This window comes from Schistocerca nitens, chromosome 1, assembly GCF_023898315.1.
Source record: "Schistocerca nitens isolate TAMUIC-IGC-003100 chromosome 1, iqSchNite1.1, whole genome shotgun sequence".
Classification (NCBI taxonomy): Eukaryota; Metazoa; Arthropoda; class Insecta; order Orthoptera; family Acrididae; genus Schistocerca; species Schistocerca nitens.
The window spans coordinates 499,812,559-499,828,366 of record NC_064614.1 but is presented as its reverse complement, the minus strand read 5'-3'; the positions used below and the strand labels follow the sequence as shown (position 1 = coordinate 499,828,366).

Sequence of the window (15,808 nt, the reverse complement as noted above, 5' to 3'; positions counted from 1 at the left end):
AAAATAGAAATTTTGGTAAGCTTCTATGAACAGAATTGTGAACTCATTATTGTAGCCAAGACAAAGCAGACATCACAATAGTAAAAGTTTATACACCAGCTAGCACCACAGATGATGAAAAGACTGCAAAACTGTATGACGAGATAAAAGAAATTGTTCAGGTAGTTGAGGGAGATGAAAATTTTATTGTGGTGAGGACCTGGAATTAGATAGTAGGAAACCAAAGAAAAGGAAAAATAGTAAGAGAATATGGACTGGGGAGGAAAGGAATGAGAGGGGAAACGACCTGGCAAAACATTTTGCACAGAGCATAATGTAATCATTGCTAACACTTGGTTTAAGAATCATGAAAGAAGGCTGTATGTGGGAAAGAGACCTGGAGACACCAGGTCTCAGTTTGAGTATATAATGGTAAGAAGAGATTTTGACTCTAGATTTTAAACTCTTAAGACATTTCCAGGGTTGCGGATGTGGACACTGACCACAATTTCCGAAGTGTACATTAAAAGTGACGAAACTGTAGAAAGATAGGACATCTACATCTACATGGATACTCTGCAAATCACATTTAAGTGCGTGGCAGAGGGTTCATCGAACCATCTTCACAATTCTCTATTCTTCCAATCTCGTATAGGGTGTGGAAATAACAAACACCTATACCTTTCTGTACGAGCTCGGACTTCCCTTATTTTATCATGGTGATCTAAGGATGTAATTAAAAATACCAGAAATTGTCGAGCGTTTCAAAGGGATCATTAGGCAATGATTAACTGAAACAGGAGAAAAGAATACAATAGAATATGAACCGGGAACTTTGAGACATGAAATATTGCGGGCAGCAGAGGATCATATAGGAAAAAGACAAGGCCAAGTAGTAATCCTTGGAAATTACACTGGAGATATTGACCTTAATCATCAAAAGGAGAAACTATAAAAATGCAGCAAATGAAGCAGGTAAGAGGAAATACATGGTGCAGCCTGTCACCAACATTATTTAAAATCTGTGTAAGACACAAGTCTTAAGACACAGTCTCGTACATCCAATGAGATCGGTCTAGAAATTAAAGATGAAGTTTATTTACATCACTTACTGTTTGCTGATGATCAAGTAGTTATAGCACAAGGTGGAGAGGATGCAAATTATGTATGTAACCAGTTAGAATGGAATACAGAAACGCAGGATTGAAGATTAATTATCAGGAAATGGAATACTTCACAAATGATGACTTATACACAGAGGGAAAGGTAATTAAGGTGGTCAACATTTTCTGCTATTAGGGATCCATTTTAGAGAGTGAGGGAAAATCAGAAGTAGAAGTTAATAAAAGAATTAGCAGTGGAAGGAAGATCATTGGGATGCTCAACTCAATCTTATGGAGCAGAAATATAATAAACCGAACCAAAAGAGTCATATATAAATTGGTACTAAGAATTTCTATAAAAGAGAAATAAAATAAAAAAGTGAAATAACGGAGAGAATGGAAATAAGAGAAAGAATACATGACATGATGGATAGAAGGAAGTTACAATGATACAACCATGTAAGAAAACTGGAGGAAGCCAGAAAATGATTCTGGAATGGTAACTCGAGGGAAAGAAGAGAAGAATGACCACCTGGCTCCAAAATGTACAGTTAACAATGAGAAGACTTGGTACAGAGGAAGAAGATATACTAGATTGGAACACCTGGAGGGATGTCCTGAGGAGATAAATTAAGATCTTATGTAACAGGTGTACTAATTTCTGGATATTTGTTATGTTGGGAAAAAAAAACTTTGTATTGAGGACAATCTCAATAAATAAATAATAAAAAAAAATAGACCAAATCCAAGGCTGCAAGAGTCTGTGTGACTAGTGGGAATTTAGGTGATGCCTGTAGGAAAATTTGAAGAAAAGGTAGGCTGTATGAAAATTAGGAGCTCAGAGGGTAAGCCAGTATTAAGTGAAGAAGGGAAAGCTGAAAGGTGGAAGGGATATATACAAGGGCTGTCAAAGGAAAGTGAACTTGAAAACAATTAGGTAGTTGAAGATGAAGTGGGAGATATGATACTTGTGAGAAGAATTGTCAGGTAACTGAAATACCAAAGTGGAAACAAGGCCTCTGGACTAGATGATATTCCCTCAGAATTATCGAGAACTTCGGGAGAACCAGCCATGACAAAACTATTCCACCTGGTGTGCAAGATGCGTGTGATGGGGGAAGTGCCCTCGCACTTACAGAAGGAAAGCAGGTGCATGCTGACAGGTATGTATTTTCCTGTGAACTCGTAATTTAATAAGTCATGATTTCAGAATACTGACACAAATTATTTACAGAAGAATGGAACAACTGGTAGAATGCAACCTTGGAGAACAATAATTTGGGTTCCCCAAAAATGTATGAAGATGTGAGACATTATTAACCCTAAGGGTTATCTTTAAAAATGGATTGAAGAAAGGTTTAGCTTTTGTATTTAGCATTTGTAGATTTAGAGAAAGCTTTTAGCAGTGTTTACTAGCTTACATTTTTGAATCCTGAAGGTTGTAGTGATAAAATACAAAGAGCGAAGGGTTATCTGCAACTTGTAGAAAACCAGGCAGCAGCCATAAAAGTCAAAGAACATGAAAAGGGAAGCAATGGTTGGGAAGGTAGTTAGACAAATTTTTAGCCTATAACTGATGTTATTCAGTCTGTACATTGAGCAGGCCGCATGGGAAACCAAGGATAAATTTGAAAAGGGTATTAAAAATTCAGGAAGTAGTAACAATTTTGAAACTGATGGCGTCATAATTCTGTCAGAGTTGATAAAATACTTAGAAGAGAATTGAGTGGAATTGATACTGTCTTGAAAAGAGGCAATAAGATGGACATCAATAAATGTAAAACAAAGGTAATGGAATTTAGGTGAATTAAATCAGGTGATCTTGAGGGAAACATTCGGAAATGAGACCATGAAGTAGTAGATGACTTTTGATATGTGGACAGCAAAAATAACTGATGGTAGCAGAAGTAGAAAGGATAGAAAATGCTAGATGACAATTTCAAGAAAAGCATATCTGAAAAAGATAGATTTGTTAACATCAGGTATGAATTTAAATGTTGAGGGGTATTTGTCTGGAGTGTAGGCTTTTACAGACGTGAAACTTGGATGAGAAACATTTCAGAGAAGAGAGTAGTAGCTTTTGAAATGTACTATGAAAAAGAAGTTCAGGATTAGATGGGTTCATGGAGCAACTGAATTGAGTTCGGAGAAAAAAAAGAAATTTATGGCAATAGTCGACCAAGAGAAGGGATCAGTTGTGCAACACATCATGAGTCACCAAGGAATAGTCAGTTTGATAATGGAGGGAAATATGGAATGTAAAAATTACAGGAGGAGACCAAGGCTTGAATGCAGTTAGTTCAAATGGATGTAGGTTGCAGTTGTTATGCAGAGATGATGAGGCTTGCACAAGATATACTAGCATGAAAATCAGCACTAACCAGTCCATGGACTAAACTACAACAACATGTCGAACACATTCATGATTCAGTTTGTAGAAAAGATGGAATTGTAATCAAATAAATCACTTTCTGATCCTTACAGAGTATAAATTACAATCAAATTTCACAACAAAATGTTAGTAAAAGAGGTTTATGTGAACAAATGTGGAAAGGCTAAAATGCTTAACTTCCTTATAGGGTCACATCATCCAGATTTCAATGTTTTTCCAGTGTTGTAGGTTTCTTATATAAATATAGCCACATTAGACTGTCAGTGATAGTGCATGGGGTTTATAGAACAAAATAAGATTATTCATCTTGATTGACCGTATCCTGCAAAATACTTGGGCCTTATGTTAAAAGTGTAGGTGGAAATAAAATAGACAGTGCAAGAAAACCAGCATGATCCGATGCCAAGTATCTAAGGTAATGTATGCTGCCTGAGAGGAGGTGACAGAATTTCAGATGTTTATTGAAGTTGAATGGGTTCAACTGGAATATTAGGTGGTGAATAACATGTAAATACTGTCAATTCAGTGCCCAAAACATTGTAAGGATAGTAATTCCTTTACTCTGTTCATTTACATTCTCTATATTCTCTACATTCTCTACAGGTGCAACATAGTACCACAACTTTTTTTTAAATGCAGTTCTGGGTGGGGCAGGTCTCTGGCTGTGAAGGACAGACCTCGACAGCCAGACACAGTGGTCGTGTGTGTGTGTGTGTGTGTGTGTGTGTGTGTGTGTGTGTGTTTCATTCAGAATGGGGCCTTTTGGCCAAAGCTTACCTGTTTACTAATCTTTTTGTTGTGCCTGTTGCGACTCAACATCTTCATTATATTGTGAGCAGCTATCGATCCTTTTCATAGCATTAAAGATGTGAATGGTTTTTGGAGCATGCTGAGGTAGCCTTAATAGACAAAGACTATATAAAGAAGACAGCGTAACAGGGCTGCCTCTGAGATGCATCTTTGATATTAGACATTATCTAATTCAAATATTTGTGACATACACTAATCAAAAGTTGTGATTCTTTTTTGTGCTATTGTGAAAACATTGTGTAACATACTGCACTGTGGCTTCCAGATTGTTCAGTTTCTGGAAATATCACTTGAAATAACCGAAAATCTTAGTAATAGCTCTGGTAGTTCTAATTTAATTTTTCTACGTTTACCTCAAATCACTTGAGAAAATACAGCCATTGCTTATTTCTTCCTTCTCACTTGACAAAAGTAGTACTGAAATTTGTATCTGAGAGGTTGTTAAACTTAATTATAGCCTTCTCCCACTCCTCCTCATCCACCCCCCCCCCCCCCCCCCAGTCCATCCAGTCTTGCTTGTTTCAGAGGCTTTTTGTACGTGCCATTAATATTAATTCTTCAAACAGGATAGAAGCCTACTGAAGGAAGCTGAGGCAGAAATGAAGAAAATGCAAGATACAGTGACGAACCAAGAGGCAGAAATTCATTCTCTCAAGCAGCAAAGTGAAACATTATTGCTAAGGTTAAATGAGGCAAAGTCAAAGAATCAGCTATTGGAGAATAGTAAGACAGCTGTTCAAAAGGCCTTGGAAGAAACTAAAAAGAAGGAGGTAATCTTGATGCCTGGACATATTCATTTTGTAGTTGCTGCTTCTTGATGATTTTTAAAAGGATTTTAACTGTTTTGAGACCTGTGTTGGAGAGTTCTATTCAAAGAAGCTATAAATTATTGTGGTTCAGCTATTGTGCATACATATTATGCGGCCTCATTTTAAAATAACAGAAATAAGTTCAAAATTGTAAATATATGTTATGAACAAGTCATCCATTGGATGAAATATTTTACATTAATGTTTTGTGGCAACAGCATAATATGTAAATAAATTACTTTTAATTTTTGTGTAGTGTGTACGGGCTTAGAGGATAAGAAAGTTAAATTTATGTGAGGTGAAGCTGCAGCTTGATGAATGGAGAAATGCAGAGCATACAATATTTACAGTATCCTTCGAGTCTGTATTGACCGAGAGACAGAGGCTGATTGAGTTACATATGTTCACAAGATTAATATAATTGGAAGAATATTTCCTGCAGCCATTTTTGCGTAATATTATACTGAAGTGCTACTCATAAAGATATGTTTTTGTCAGTTTAATTATTACATTGTTCAAGGAATAAATTATCTTTTCATGTAACTAGAAGTTGAGAATACTTAACATTTGTTTTTGTAAAGATAGAGTTGTCAGGTAACAGTCTTTTTTAATACAAAGGCATATTAAATTCTAAAGAGAAATAAGAAACTGTACAATATTGTCTCTTCAGTTAGAGAGAGAGAGAGAGAGAGAGAGAGAGAGAGAGAGAGAGAGGGAGGGAGGGAGAGGGAGAGGGAGAAGGGGGGGGGGGAGTGAGTGAGTGAGTGAGTTTGCTTACAGCCACTACACATTGTTTAGTTGCATGGTATGTACATGATGAATGAAGAATATTTCATATTAGTGTTCTAAGTGACAGAAATTGAGACTTATATGTAATGATATTGTTTGCAAAACTGACTGAGTCTTGACAAATTGGGGCTGAACAGATAGCTTTTCTTCACAGAAGGTGAACTATTAATTACAAATTACAAATTACAAAATCATATTTGTATAACTAAAAAAAGCCTTTACAAAATTCTTCGCACATTTGGAAATCAGTCACATGCTGTAAAAAAAGGAAAATTTTTTAGCTGTGGAAAATCCTGGGCTGCTTTACCCACAGATAGTTTGAATCTGTTTGAAGGGTAGAAAATTTAGTGAGTGGGGAGCTCACGGTTCAATTTTGAGTCCTCTCCTATTCCGTTTATTTATATATGACCATACACTTAACATTCAACAAACAGAATTGGTACTTTTTGCTGACGATACTAATTTATAGTAAATCCCATTAGAGAGAAAGAAACAGAAGATATTGTTAATTACGTATTTCAAAGAATTATTAAACAGCTTTCAAAAAATGAACTCTCCCTAAATTTAAACTTTTGTACAACAAATAATAATACCAACAGTTGTAGCACCTGAGCAGAGGTCAGTAAATGGTGTAGAATGCTCCAGATTTCTGCGTCTACATATTGATGAAAACTTTTAACTAGAAGCAGCATATTCCTGAACTTCTCAATCCTTACTTCAGCTACTTTTTCTCTTCGTGTCATTGCTTATCTTGTAAACAAACGAATGAACCTCCTGACATCTTTTGCATATGTCCACACGCTAATGTGTTATGGAATACTTTTCTGGGGTAAGTTACCATATGGAAAGAAATATTGAATGCACAAAAACGAGCAATAAGAATATTGTGTGTTCAACTCTAGATATTAGGCATTTTAACTGTTCTGCCACACTACATAAATTCATCAATGGAATTCGACATAAATAATCCACCAAAATTTAAGAACAATGAGATCCATGACCACTATCCTGGAGGGGGAAAATGACCTTTATTTCCCATTATTAAAGCTGTCAGTGGCTCAGCAGCAAAAATCTTTGATCATTTGCCCAATAACACAAAATATCACTGATGGATATAATGTCTTTGTTTTATTTATCTTCAAAATAAGTCACTGTCACTGGAAATTATGGCTGTGGTAAACATTATGAAATAGATTTACGTATTGCAACTATGCATTGATGTCAGTTGTTGGCAACAAATGCAGATTTGTGTCACCCTGGAACTTGAATCCAAATTTCCTGCTTATGCTGAGTGGTCACTTAAAGTAATTTGGCTGTCCAAGCATACCTCCACATTATGTTGTGAAGATATAGGCATTGTAATAATCAATGATGTATCCATGCCCTGATGGGCTAAATGATGATAAAATATTTGTCTCCCTATGTGGGAATGATGCTCTGTGCAAGCATAAGGGTTGTGACTATATGACAGATGGAATTTTGGATCAGTCCTGGAGACATTCTTACATAGATGAAAGGTTAAGGGGCCTGCTTGTGATAAGTTGGAAATCTTTGTTTGAGTCCCATGTCTGGCACAAATTTTCGTGTTTCCCAAACAGCTGGCATCAACATATAATCCCAATATATGAATCTACTCCATAGCATAGAATGTCTGACAGGCAGCAAAGCAGATTTTAAATCTCACATAAATTCATTTCTTGTGGACAACTCCTTCTATTCTATGCACAAACTTCTATTTAAAAACTGGTAGCACGCATAAAAATATTGTTTCTAAGTGTAGTTGCATGATATGAATGCATGGTTTCTGTTTCAGACATGTCCGAAAGGACAGATACCGTGTGGAATCTGCAGCTGTGTTACAGTTTATGTAAATTGAAGGTGGGAAGTTGGGGCGAAGGGGGAGAAAGGGAAGGGAAGGAAAAAGGAATGAACTTATGATGTTGGCTGTATCAGTACTTTGTGGAGTCTGCAGTGCTGAGTGAAAATGTGTGCCATACTGAGATTCAGACCGGGGCCGTGTGCTTACAAGTCAGTTACATTAACCAGTGTGCTATCTGGACACAGAGTTTATCGCAGTTGCGTGGTTTGTCTTGGTATACTGCTTGGCCGCCCCACATTCCCACCCAGCACCACCTGTCCGCAGTCCCTTTCCATGTCCTCCATACTCACTACTTTGAGATTCTCACAGGAGGTCAAATGTGATTGTGCTTTCATACTGACCACTGAGGCGACTCAGTTATATGAATGCCTGGTGTGTCATTTCGAACATGTCTGCAAGAGCAGACACCACACATTCGTATAATTGATTCACTTCAATAGGCAATGAATCCACAACCTTCAGTGTAGGTGCAGAATATTCTTTGACCTCCAGCAGTAATCTAAAATTAACAAGAATGGAGGACATGGGCAGGTACTGCGGGTAGGTGGTGCTAGGTGGGAATGGGAATCAGCTGGGGAGCGAGCGAAGATAGCTCATGCATTTGCAATGAACAGTGTGTCCAGATGGTGCAGTGGTTGACGCAACTGCTTAGTAAGCAGGAGATCGCAGGTTTGAATCCTGGTCCAACATACGATTTTTCCTCGGTAGTGCTGACTCTACATAAAGTCTCAATGCAGCTGACATCATGAGTCTCTTCCCTTTCCTTTCCTTTCTCACTTTTGCCACATTTAACAGTTAACATTAGAAGAAATAAAAAATCCCAGATTCACTCCTTGTGAGCCAGTTATTTTGTTTATCTTTAAAAACAAAAGTAAAATCAGTTTTAACACTTTGCCGTCTGCATGTCTCGTACAAATTTATTTGCTTGGCACCAGCAGTGCTAATTCAGATTACTCGGATTGTCGCCGGCCACTTCTCACCTTTCTGTTGATGACAAGCTTCAAACACATTGACTTTTGCGAGCTTTAATTTTCCCGGAATTCCTCTATTTTGCTGTATCATTCCACAAACTCAAATTTTCTTTTCAAGTAACTTCTCTGCATGTTCTACACTGTTATAATAATTATCCATGTAGAGGTGGTGCCACTTTCCATAAGAAGGTGTCAGTAGTTCCATCACGGTTTTTGCTAAAGGTTGTCCAGTGCCAGCAATATATCTTGAATGAGGAAATGTATCCTTCACTCGAATCTCACAGGATCCAAATGAGTATGCCATATTTCGTAATTTTCGACAGATTGTAAACTTTAAAATTTAACTATCCACGCCATGGTATCATTCCTTCATCATTTGAGATGTTTTGACTTAGATTAAACATTTCTTTAAACTTTTTGGAAAAATAATCAATTACTAATTGCAATTTGAAAAGCCGGTTGGCATTGTCCGGTTGGTTGTTGTTGTCGGAAAAATGTAAAACTGATAATTTTTATCTGAATCGGCCGCGGGACATCCTTTTGTGAAATATTGGTGTGTGTATCAACAGATTCATTGACCAGTAATCATTGATCCTGCTTTTTTTACAATTCCTATAAGGATAGCAAGCCCAAACCATTTTCTAAGTTTGGGTCCAGTAACGTCAACAAATTTGGCATTTTTTTAAATCCAGTTTCCGTCTATTGCAATTTTGACTGTAATACTTGTTGGTTTCATTGCTAATATATTCAAATAGATTGTTCCCAATATATAATTCTATGCTATCCAGGATGCTCTGTATATCGTTGGGAAATGTGTGTGGACCCTGAGATCCTTCAAATTTATTATTGGTCCTCAGCAAATCATAGTCTTTCTCCTTCAACTGATTCATCTGAATCAGTTGGCAACCGTAGCATTTGCCGATTGGACGTATTTCACTATCTTCTGATTATTCTGCTTCACTTTCATTTTTTTGATATCCAATCGGCCAAATTGTCTGGAATGTCAGACAAGATGTCCGTGCACTCATAAATAATCATATTGTCTCTTTCGTCTGCCATGATGAAAGTGCACAAGTACTTATAAAAACAAAAAAAATTGTTGACGTATGTAACTTATTGTTACCTAAACAAAACACCAACAGAATGAAAAAAAAAAAGCTGCTGTCACCCGCCACTGCACGATTTTATGCTCATGACACCACTGTTGTGTCGCCGGTCATTGACCGCTATCTCGCACATGACACCACTGTGGTGTCGCCGGATGTCAAAGTGTTAATAAATTTTTTTTATAAAATTTACAGACAACCAGCAGGCACATAATATATACTGTGACTATTGGGATTGATTTGAATATTTTTCTTTAATACTTTTTTAAAATCATCGTGACAAGGTATGTGGCTCGTATTACATATTGAATACTTCATAGTTAGTGCCAGATATCACCAAGATAGATGTGGTGTGATTTGTAGGTCTGTAGCAAATGTAGAGAGTATTGATCTCTGTGGCACTTCATACAGATTTTTAATTATAAGTACAATAAAAATATGATACAGAATTTTTATTATTAACAATGTACAAGCTTCTAAACCAATATAACAGGGAAACAGTTACATAGGTCCAATATTATAACTTGTATTCGTACAGTTTTATGTCAGTGGCTGCTACGTATTAGCAAGAAGTGGGGACCTATTTTGTGCACCTTGGGTTGTGTTTCAAGAAAGCAGTTTACAAATAATTCCCAAAAATGGGCATTTTTCATAATAACATGATCATTAATCAGATTGCAGCTAAAATTTTTCTGAAGTCAAAAGCTCTCCAGCTCTTCTAGGAAGTCGAGGAACCTGCCCTTCTCACCCTTAGGCAGCACCCTCACATCAGATATCAGAGTCAATGTTCTATTGGCTTAGAGGCACGTACATTATTAGTAACAGTAATTTAGTATCCTGTTATTATTGTACTTATAATTAAAAATCTGTATGAAGAGTCTCTACATCCGTTATGGATTGGCAAATCACACCAACAATCTATCATGGTGATACCTGGTGCCACCTATGAACTATTCAATAACTAATATGAACCACATACCTTGTCACAATGGTTAAATAAAGTATAAAAGAAAAATATTCAAATTAATTCTAATAGTCACAGCATACATCATGTGCCTCCTAGCTATTCGCAAATTTTATGAAATTGATTTTACCTGTGCTTTTAAACATTAACAAAATAATTGGCTCACAAGGAGTGAAGCTGGGATTTTTTATTTCTTCTAATGTTAATTGTTAAATGTGCTAACAAGTCAGTACAACAATGTCAATAATTTTACTTGTATTTTATTCCTATGCAAATTTTATAAATTTCCTTGGGGACCATATTGCTTTACTCTGGAGGTTATGTATTATGTAGTTCATGTAGAGGGCACCCCAATGCCAACCAATGTGTTCTCTGCAAAGCCTATCTTCATTACACCATAGTCTTTAATGGACTGTCACAAGAACCTAAACAACAGGTGCAGATGTACGGGGCATGTATAACAACTCCAAAATACTGGTATGTAATTTAATGTACAAGCAATATAGGTTATACCATGAGTTGTAAATTTTTCTGTACTATGCTTGATTATCTGCTTACTGTATTTTTGGCATTGGTAACAGCTAGTTACTAGCCAAAAGCTGGATTCGCTCTAATCAATTTAAAATGGAAACAATGACTGGTTGCTGCTCCTTATTGTTTTGAATGTTACATCAGAATTGTGGAGCACATTCCACTTTCCTGGTGGAAGGTAGTCTGATGGATACAGACATTGTAATGTTGTATGCTAATCAGTGACTTGTCTTGAGATGGTGTCACGGTGCTTCTGGTGTGTCCAATGTTGTCGGCATTCCCTTCTCTGCTACCACTTCAAGGAAAGCCTTAATGCTGATCACAGTTCTGGTTGTCCTTCGTGCTGCAGATGTTGTTGCACTATACATGTGGATATTTTTCTCATTCCAAACGAGCCAATTTCCTGATTCAAGGTACATTGCCTAGGTATAGAATCCTGCACAGCCAAGTGAACAATATGTTTGTGCTCTTGGGTACTAGTCAGGTGTGGTCATTGAGATCCTATTTGGCACTGAGTGTGGGCCTCCTGAACCCATTGATTCTGTATACATGTGACAGTCATGGGGTCCCAACCAACACAAGCAGCATTATCATGGAACAATACTCATAAACCACAATTTCAACAGACCACAGTTGAATTCTGATGCATGCTGGTAGACATACATGAGGAGGCATAATATGATTTTCATCTACACAACTGACATCCACATAAAGTTTCTGAGTGAGAAACCGGTATGTAATCTTTCCGTATAAAGAAAATATTCAAGCAGCTGATATACTTCATGCCAGTTTAATGTCTGCTGCCTGCTACCTTCATAGTGTTGCAAATTTAACATTCATCCAAGTAATTAAGGCATTGAGCAATAAACAGTCACATAATGAAGATTAAATTCTGGCTCTGGCATTCCTGCAGTAAAGTGTACAACTTTCCACAGTAATTTGTGGTTTCTGATTCTAGAGCAAAACGTATATCATAGATACACCAGTGGAAGAATGCATATTATTCTTTTCTGATAGTTATAGATCTTATCTTAAGGGAATTAAAGGGATGTGCAAGTGGAGATGGATGGATGGATGGATGGATGGATGGATGGATGGATGGATGGATGGATGGATGGATGGATGGATGGATGGACTGACTGACTGACTGATTGTGTAAATAGATCATCCATATTACTCAAATTAATTATGAAATGCTCATCTGGCAACTCCTTTCCTCGCCTCCATCTGTAGCAACAGACGATGGGCTGTGCAGACCAGAAACCAACCCCACAACACCCTCGCTGGTCACTTCCGCCACGGGAGCACTTAAGACGGCCACACTTTCTGGACACTAGGCATGCCGAACCATTGCTTGAGAAGTCTCTTGTTCCGCTTTGACGTGGCAACATCCCCAGCCGTGCTCTCGGCAGGTCGCCCGCACAATGCCACTTGGCCTGTGTCATTGCTCGCCGCATTTTGCCAGGGCATGTGAGAACTGCAGAACTCTTATCCCACGCTCATTGCTGGTTGTCCTGTCTTGGTCTATTTAATGAGAGGAGTGCTACTGCATTTATTCCACACCGCTTTACCAAGCTGCATCTTCTCGAGGCGGTTGTGCTGACTGCAGGAGAACAAAGCCTGATGCTGGATGCCCAGTTTGTCCCCCCTGTTATCAGCAATTGGAATACTGCTTGCGGTGTAGTGCAAATAGGGCAGGACTACCAAGCCGATTTATTACTTTCCTATCCCCGTCCCTTTTGGCACTCCTTGCCATTGAAGCGGTTTTTCCCACACTGCCAGACGATTCTGAACAAAGATTTCAAGCCAGCCATGGTCTGTCCGGTCCAGATCCTCCTTGATTAAGATGTATTAGCCCATTGTTTCCGATGTTACTGTTAGCTTTTGGGTTAGTACGTTAGAACCAGTCCGCATGGCCCTTCCAGCGCGCTCCTTCATTTACTGCCGTTTTCTTAAATAGCACATTGCGTAGGCATGTGCACCCCTTAGGTGCATAGAAGGGAATATAATTTGTTCCTTCAGCCCCACACACAGGGAAGTATAAAAGAATGACTTGCAAGAACCAAATGATTTTCATTAGTTTAAAGTGAGAACAATGAAATCACAGTCGCTGATACGATTATGTTTTCAAAGATCAAACAATATGAACTTGGAGAGCTATTCATGCTAACACAAAAACAAATGAAAAATCAGTTTTAAAAGCAATGATTTTTTACAATTTATGGCCACCTCAACAGGAACATTGATCATAGCAGCCTACTGATAGTATTTACGTAGCATGCTGGCATGAAGGTACACAGCCATCCTTCAGTCTGGCTTGAAACTTCTCACACGCTGCTAGTTGCTTTGTTTCTAATGAAATTTTACAGCTGTATCATTTTATAATGGCTAGTCATGAAATTTGACTTATCACCTAAAAGAAATAAGTTACTTAATTATTTTTTTGTAATTGGATAGATAAAAAAAATCTACTCACGAAGTGGTAACGAGGGAACGCACATATAAATGGTATTATGTATGCAAGCTTTCAGAGCCAGTGGCATCTTCTGCTGGCAGAAGGGTTGAAGGAGAAGGAAGAGGGGTGAAGAAAAAGCACTGATGAGGTAGATTTTGAAGAAGTTGTCCAGAACCCAGGTTAGAGGAGACTACCAGACAGGATGAGAAGGCATGGTTGATAGTTGGCGACTGCACCAGATGAGATTTGAAAACCTGAGGGCTTAAAGGTGGAAGATAGTGTAATATGCAAGACAGAGATTACTGCTAAAACAACATGTACAGGTTAGGGTAATATGCAAGATAGCGATTAACTCTTGCATGATGTTTTAGCAGTAACATCTGTCTTGCATATTACTGTATCTTCCACCTTTAAGCTCTCACGTTTTCAAATCTTGTCCAATGCAGTCCTTCTCATCCCGCATAGTAAGGGCGACTTTCACAAACTCTGCCCCTTTTCCTAAACCTCACTAGTCCTTTTTCTTCACCCCTATTCCTTTCCCTCCAGAAGGAGGAGCCCCTGGCTCGGAAAGCTTACATACATAATACGGTTTATACTTGTGTTCTCCTGCCATTGCTTGGCGAGGGGATTTTTTTTTATCTATCCAATTGCATTATATTTTCAAAAAATTGGTTATTTTCATTGATTGATTGATTTTTTTTTTTTCTCCGAGGAACAGGTCTACAATTCTGGTAGACGTTTGGATTCCTATGTCACAGTAATGTGGTATGCCACCAGAAGAACTAAAACAAAATGATGCAGCCCACTGATAAATTATAGTAATCTGCATTCCGCAGCAGTGGAAATATTGCACCTGCATCAAGCCAACCTCGATGATTTCTTTAGCCATCTGTATTCATCTGACACAGCTGCAGCGTTTCCACTGGTGCCGAAAGCAGATTGCACTGCGTGATATTCCTCTTTATTAATGGCTGTGCTATTTTGATTTGCCTTATCCAGTGGTATACAGTGGTACTGAGATGTGGGTAGTTCAATGTGTAACTGCAAACAGAAAAAATTAATTATGTAACTTTATTTTTCAATGCTATAATTTAAACTTTGACTGCCTCTCATAATGTCTGCATGTACAGTCATAAAAAGAGCCATTGAACTGACAGACAGCACTTCTTAGTGCTTCCTAAATTGTAGCATCCTTATAATGTGAAGAATCATTGGTGGTGCTCTCACATGCTGTGCCTGGTGTTGGTTTTCCCTTGGTTCCATAACACAAGTAACATGCTTTACTGTACCTGTGTTTAGGCAAGTCATCTGATAGTTTGCCCGCAGTGAATCAGTTTTTTTGTTGAACCAACTGTCTGATTCTGGCATAAGATGGTTGATCATAGTAGATTTCCTCGGTGCCATCTTCATCAAGAATGTCATTGTCCCTTGTGGAATTCGTGGGGCCATTGTTTCACTTTGTAATTGCTTATGTAAATGAGAGTAGATATATTAATCAATTGCCAGTGAATTTTCTTGTTACATCTGCCATGCTTGGGGAAAGTGAATGACATCAAATGCCTCACTTGCTATTGGGGAATCAAAGATAACAAACATGTTTCTGTGCTCTGTCATGGCGGCAGCAATTTGGTGATGCATGTGAGTGAAGGAGTAATTGGGATGGAGCCTGCTCAACAGCCAACAGGTTAATAGACCAATAGCACTGCCATAATTTATTTTAGTGTTAAATATGATTGATGCTGCATCTGAGAGAGAGAGAGAGAGAGAGAGAGAGAGAGAGAGAGAGAGAGAGAGAGAACTGAAACATAATATACTGCACTGTCATAAACATGAGTTTATAACCACAAAGATTAAGGAATGCTGTTTTAATGGCTTGGACTTCGAGGACAGTTGTACAGACACAAGAAGTTTGATTGTAATCTCTGAGATCAGTTGCCACATTTGCAACTTGACATCCTTTTATTTTCTTAGAGTATAAATCTCGAAAACTGTGTGAAGCAGACTTTCTTATGCATTATAG

The 15,808-nt window shown here is 37.9% G+C and overlaps 1 protein-coding gene across 2 annotated transcripts in view; it reads left to right on the top strand.

Moving 5' to 3' along the window:
- Positions 1-15,808, top strand: part of LOC126252813 (uncharacterized) — a 253,837-nt gene that overhangs the window by 141,554 nt on the left and 96,475 nt on the right. For both annotated transcript variants that reach the window (XM_049953758.1, XM_049953765.1), the window contains exon 8: positions 4,851-5,054. In XM_049953758.1, coding sequence (XP_049809715.1) covers positions 4,851-5,054 — 204 coding nt within the window. The remainder of the gene's footprint in view (positions 1-4,850; positions 5,055-15,808) is intronic.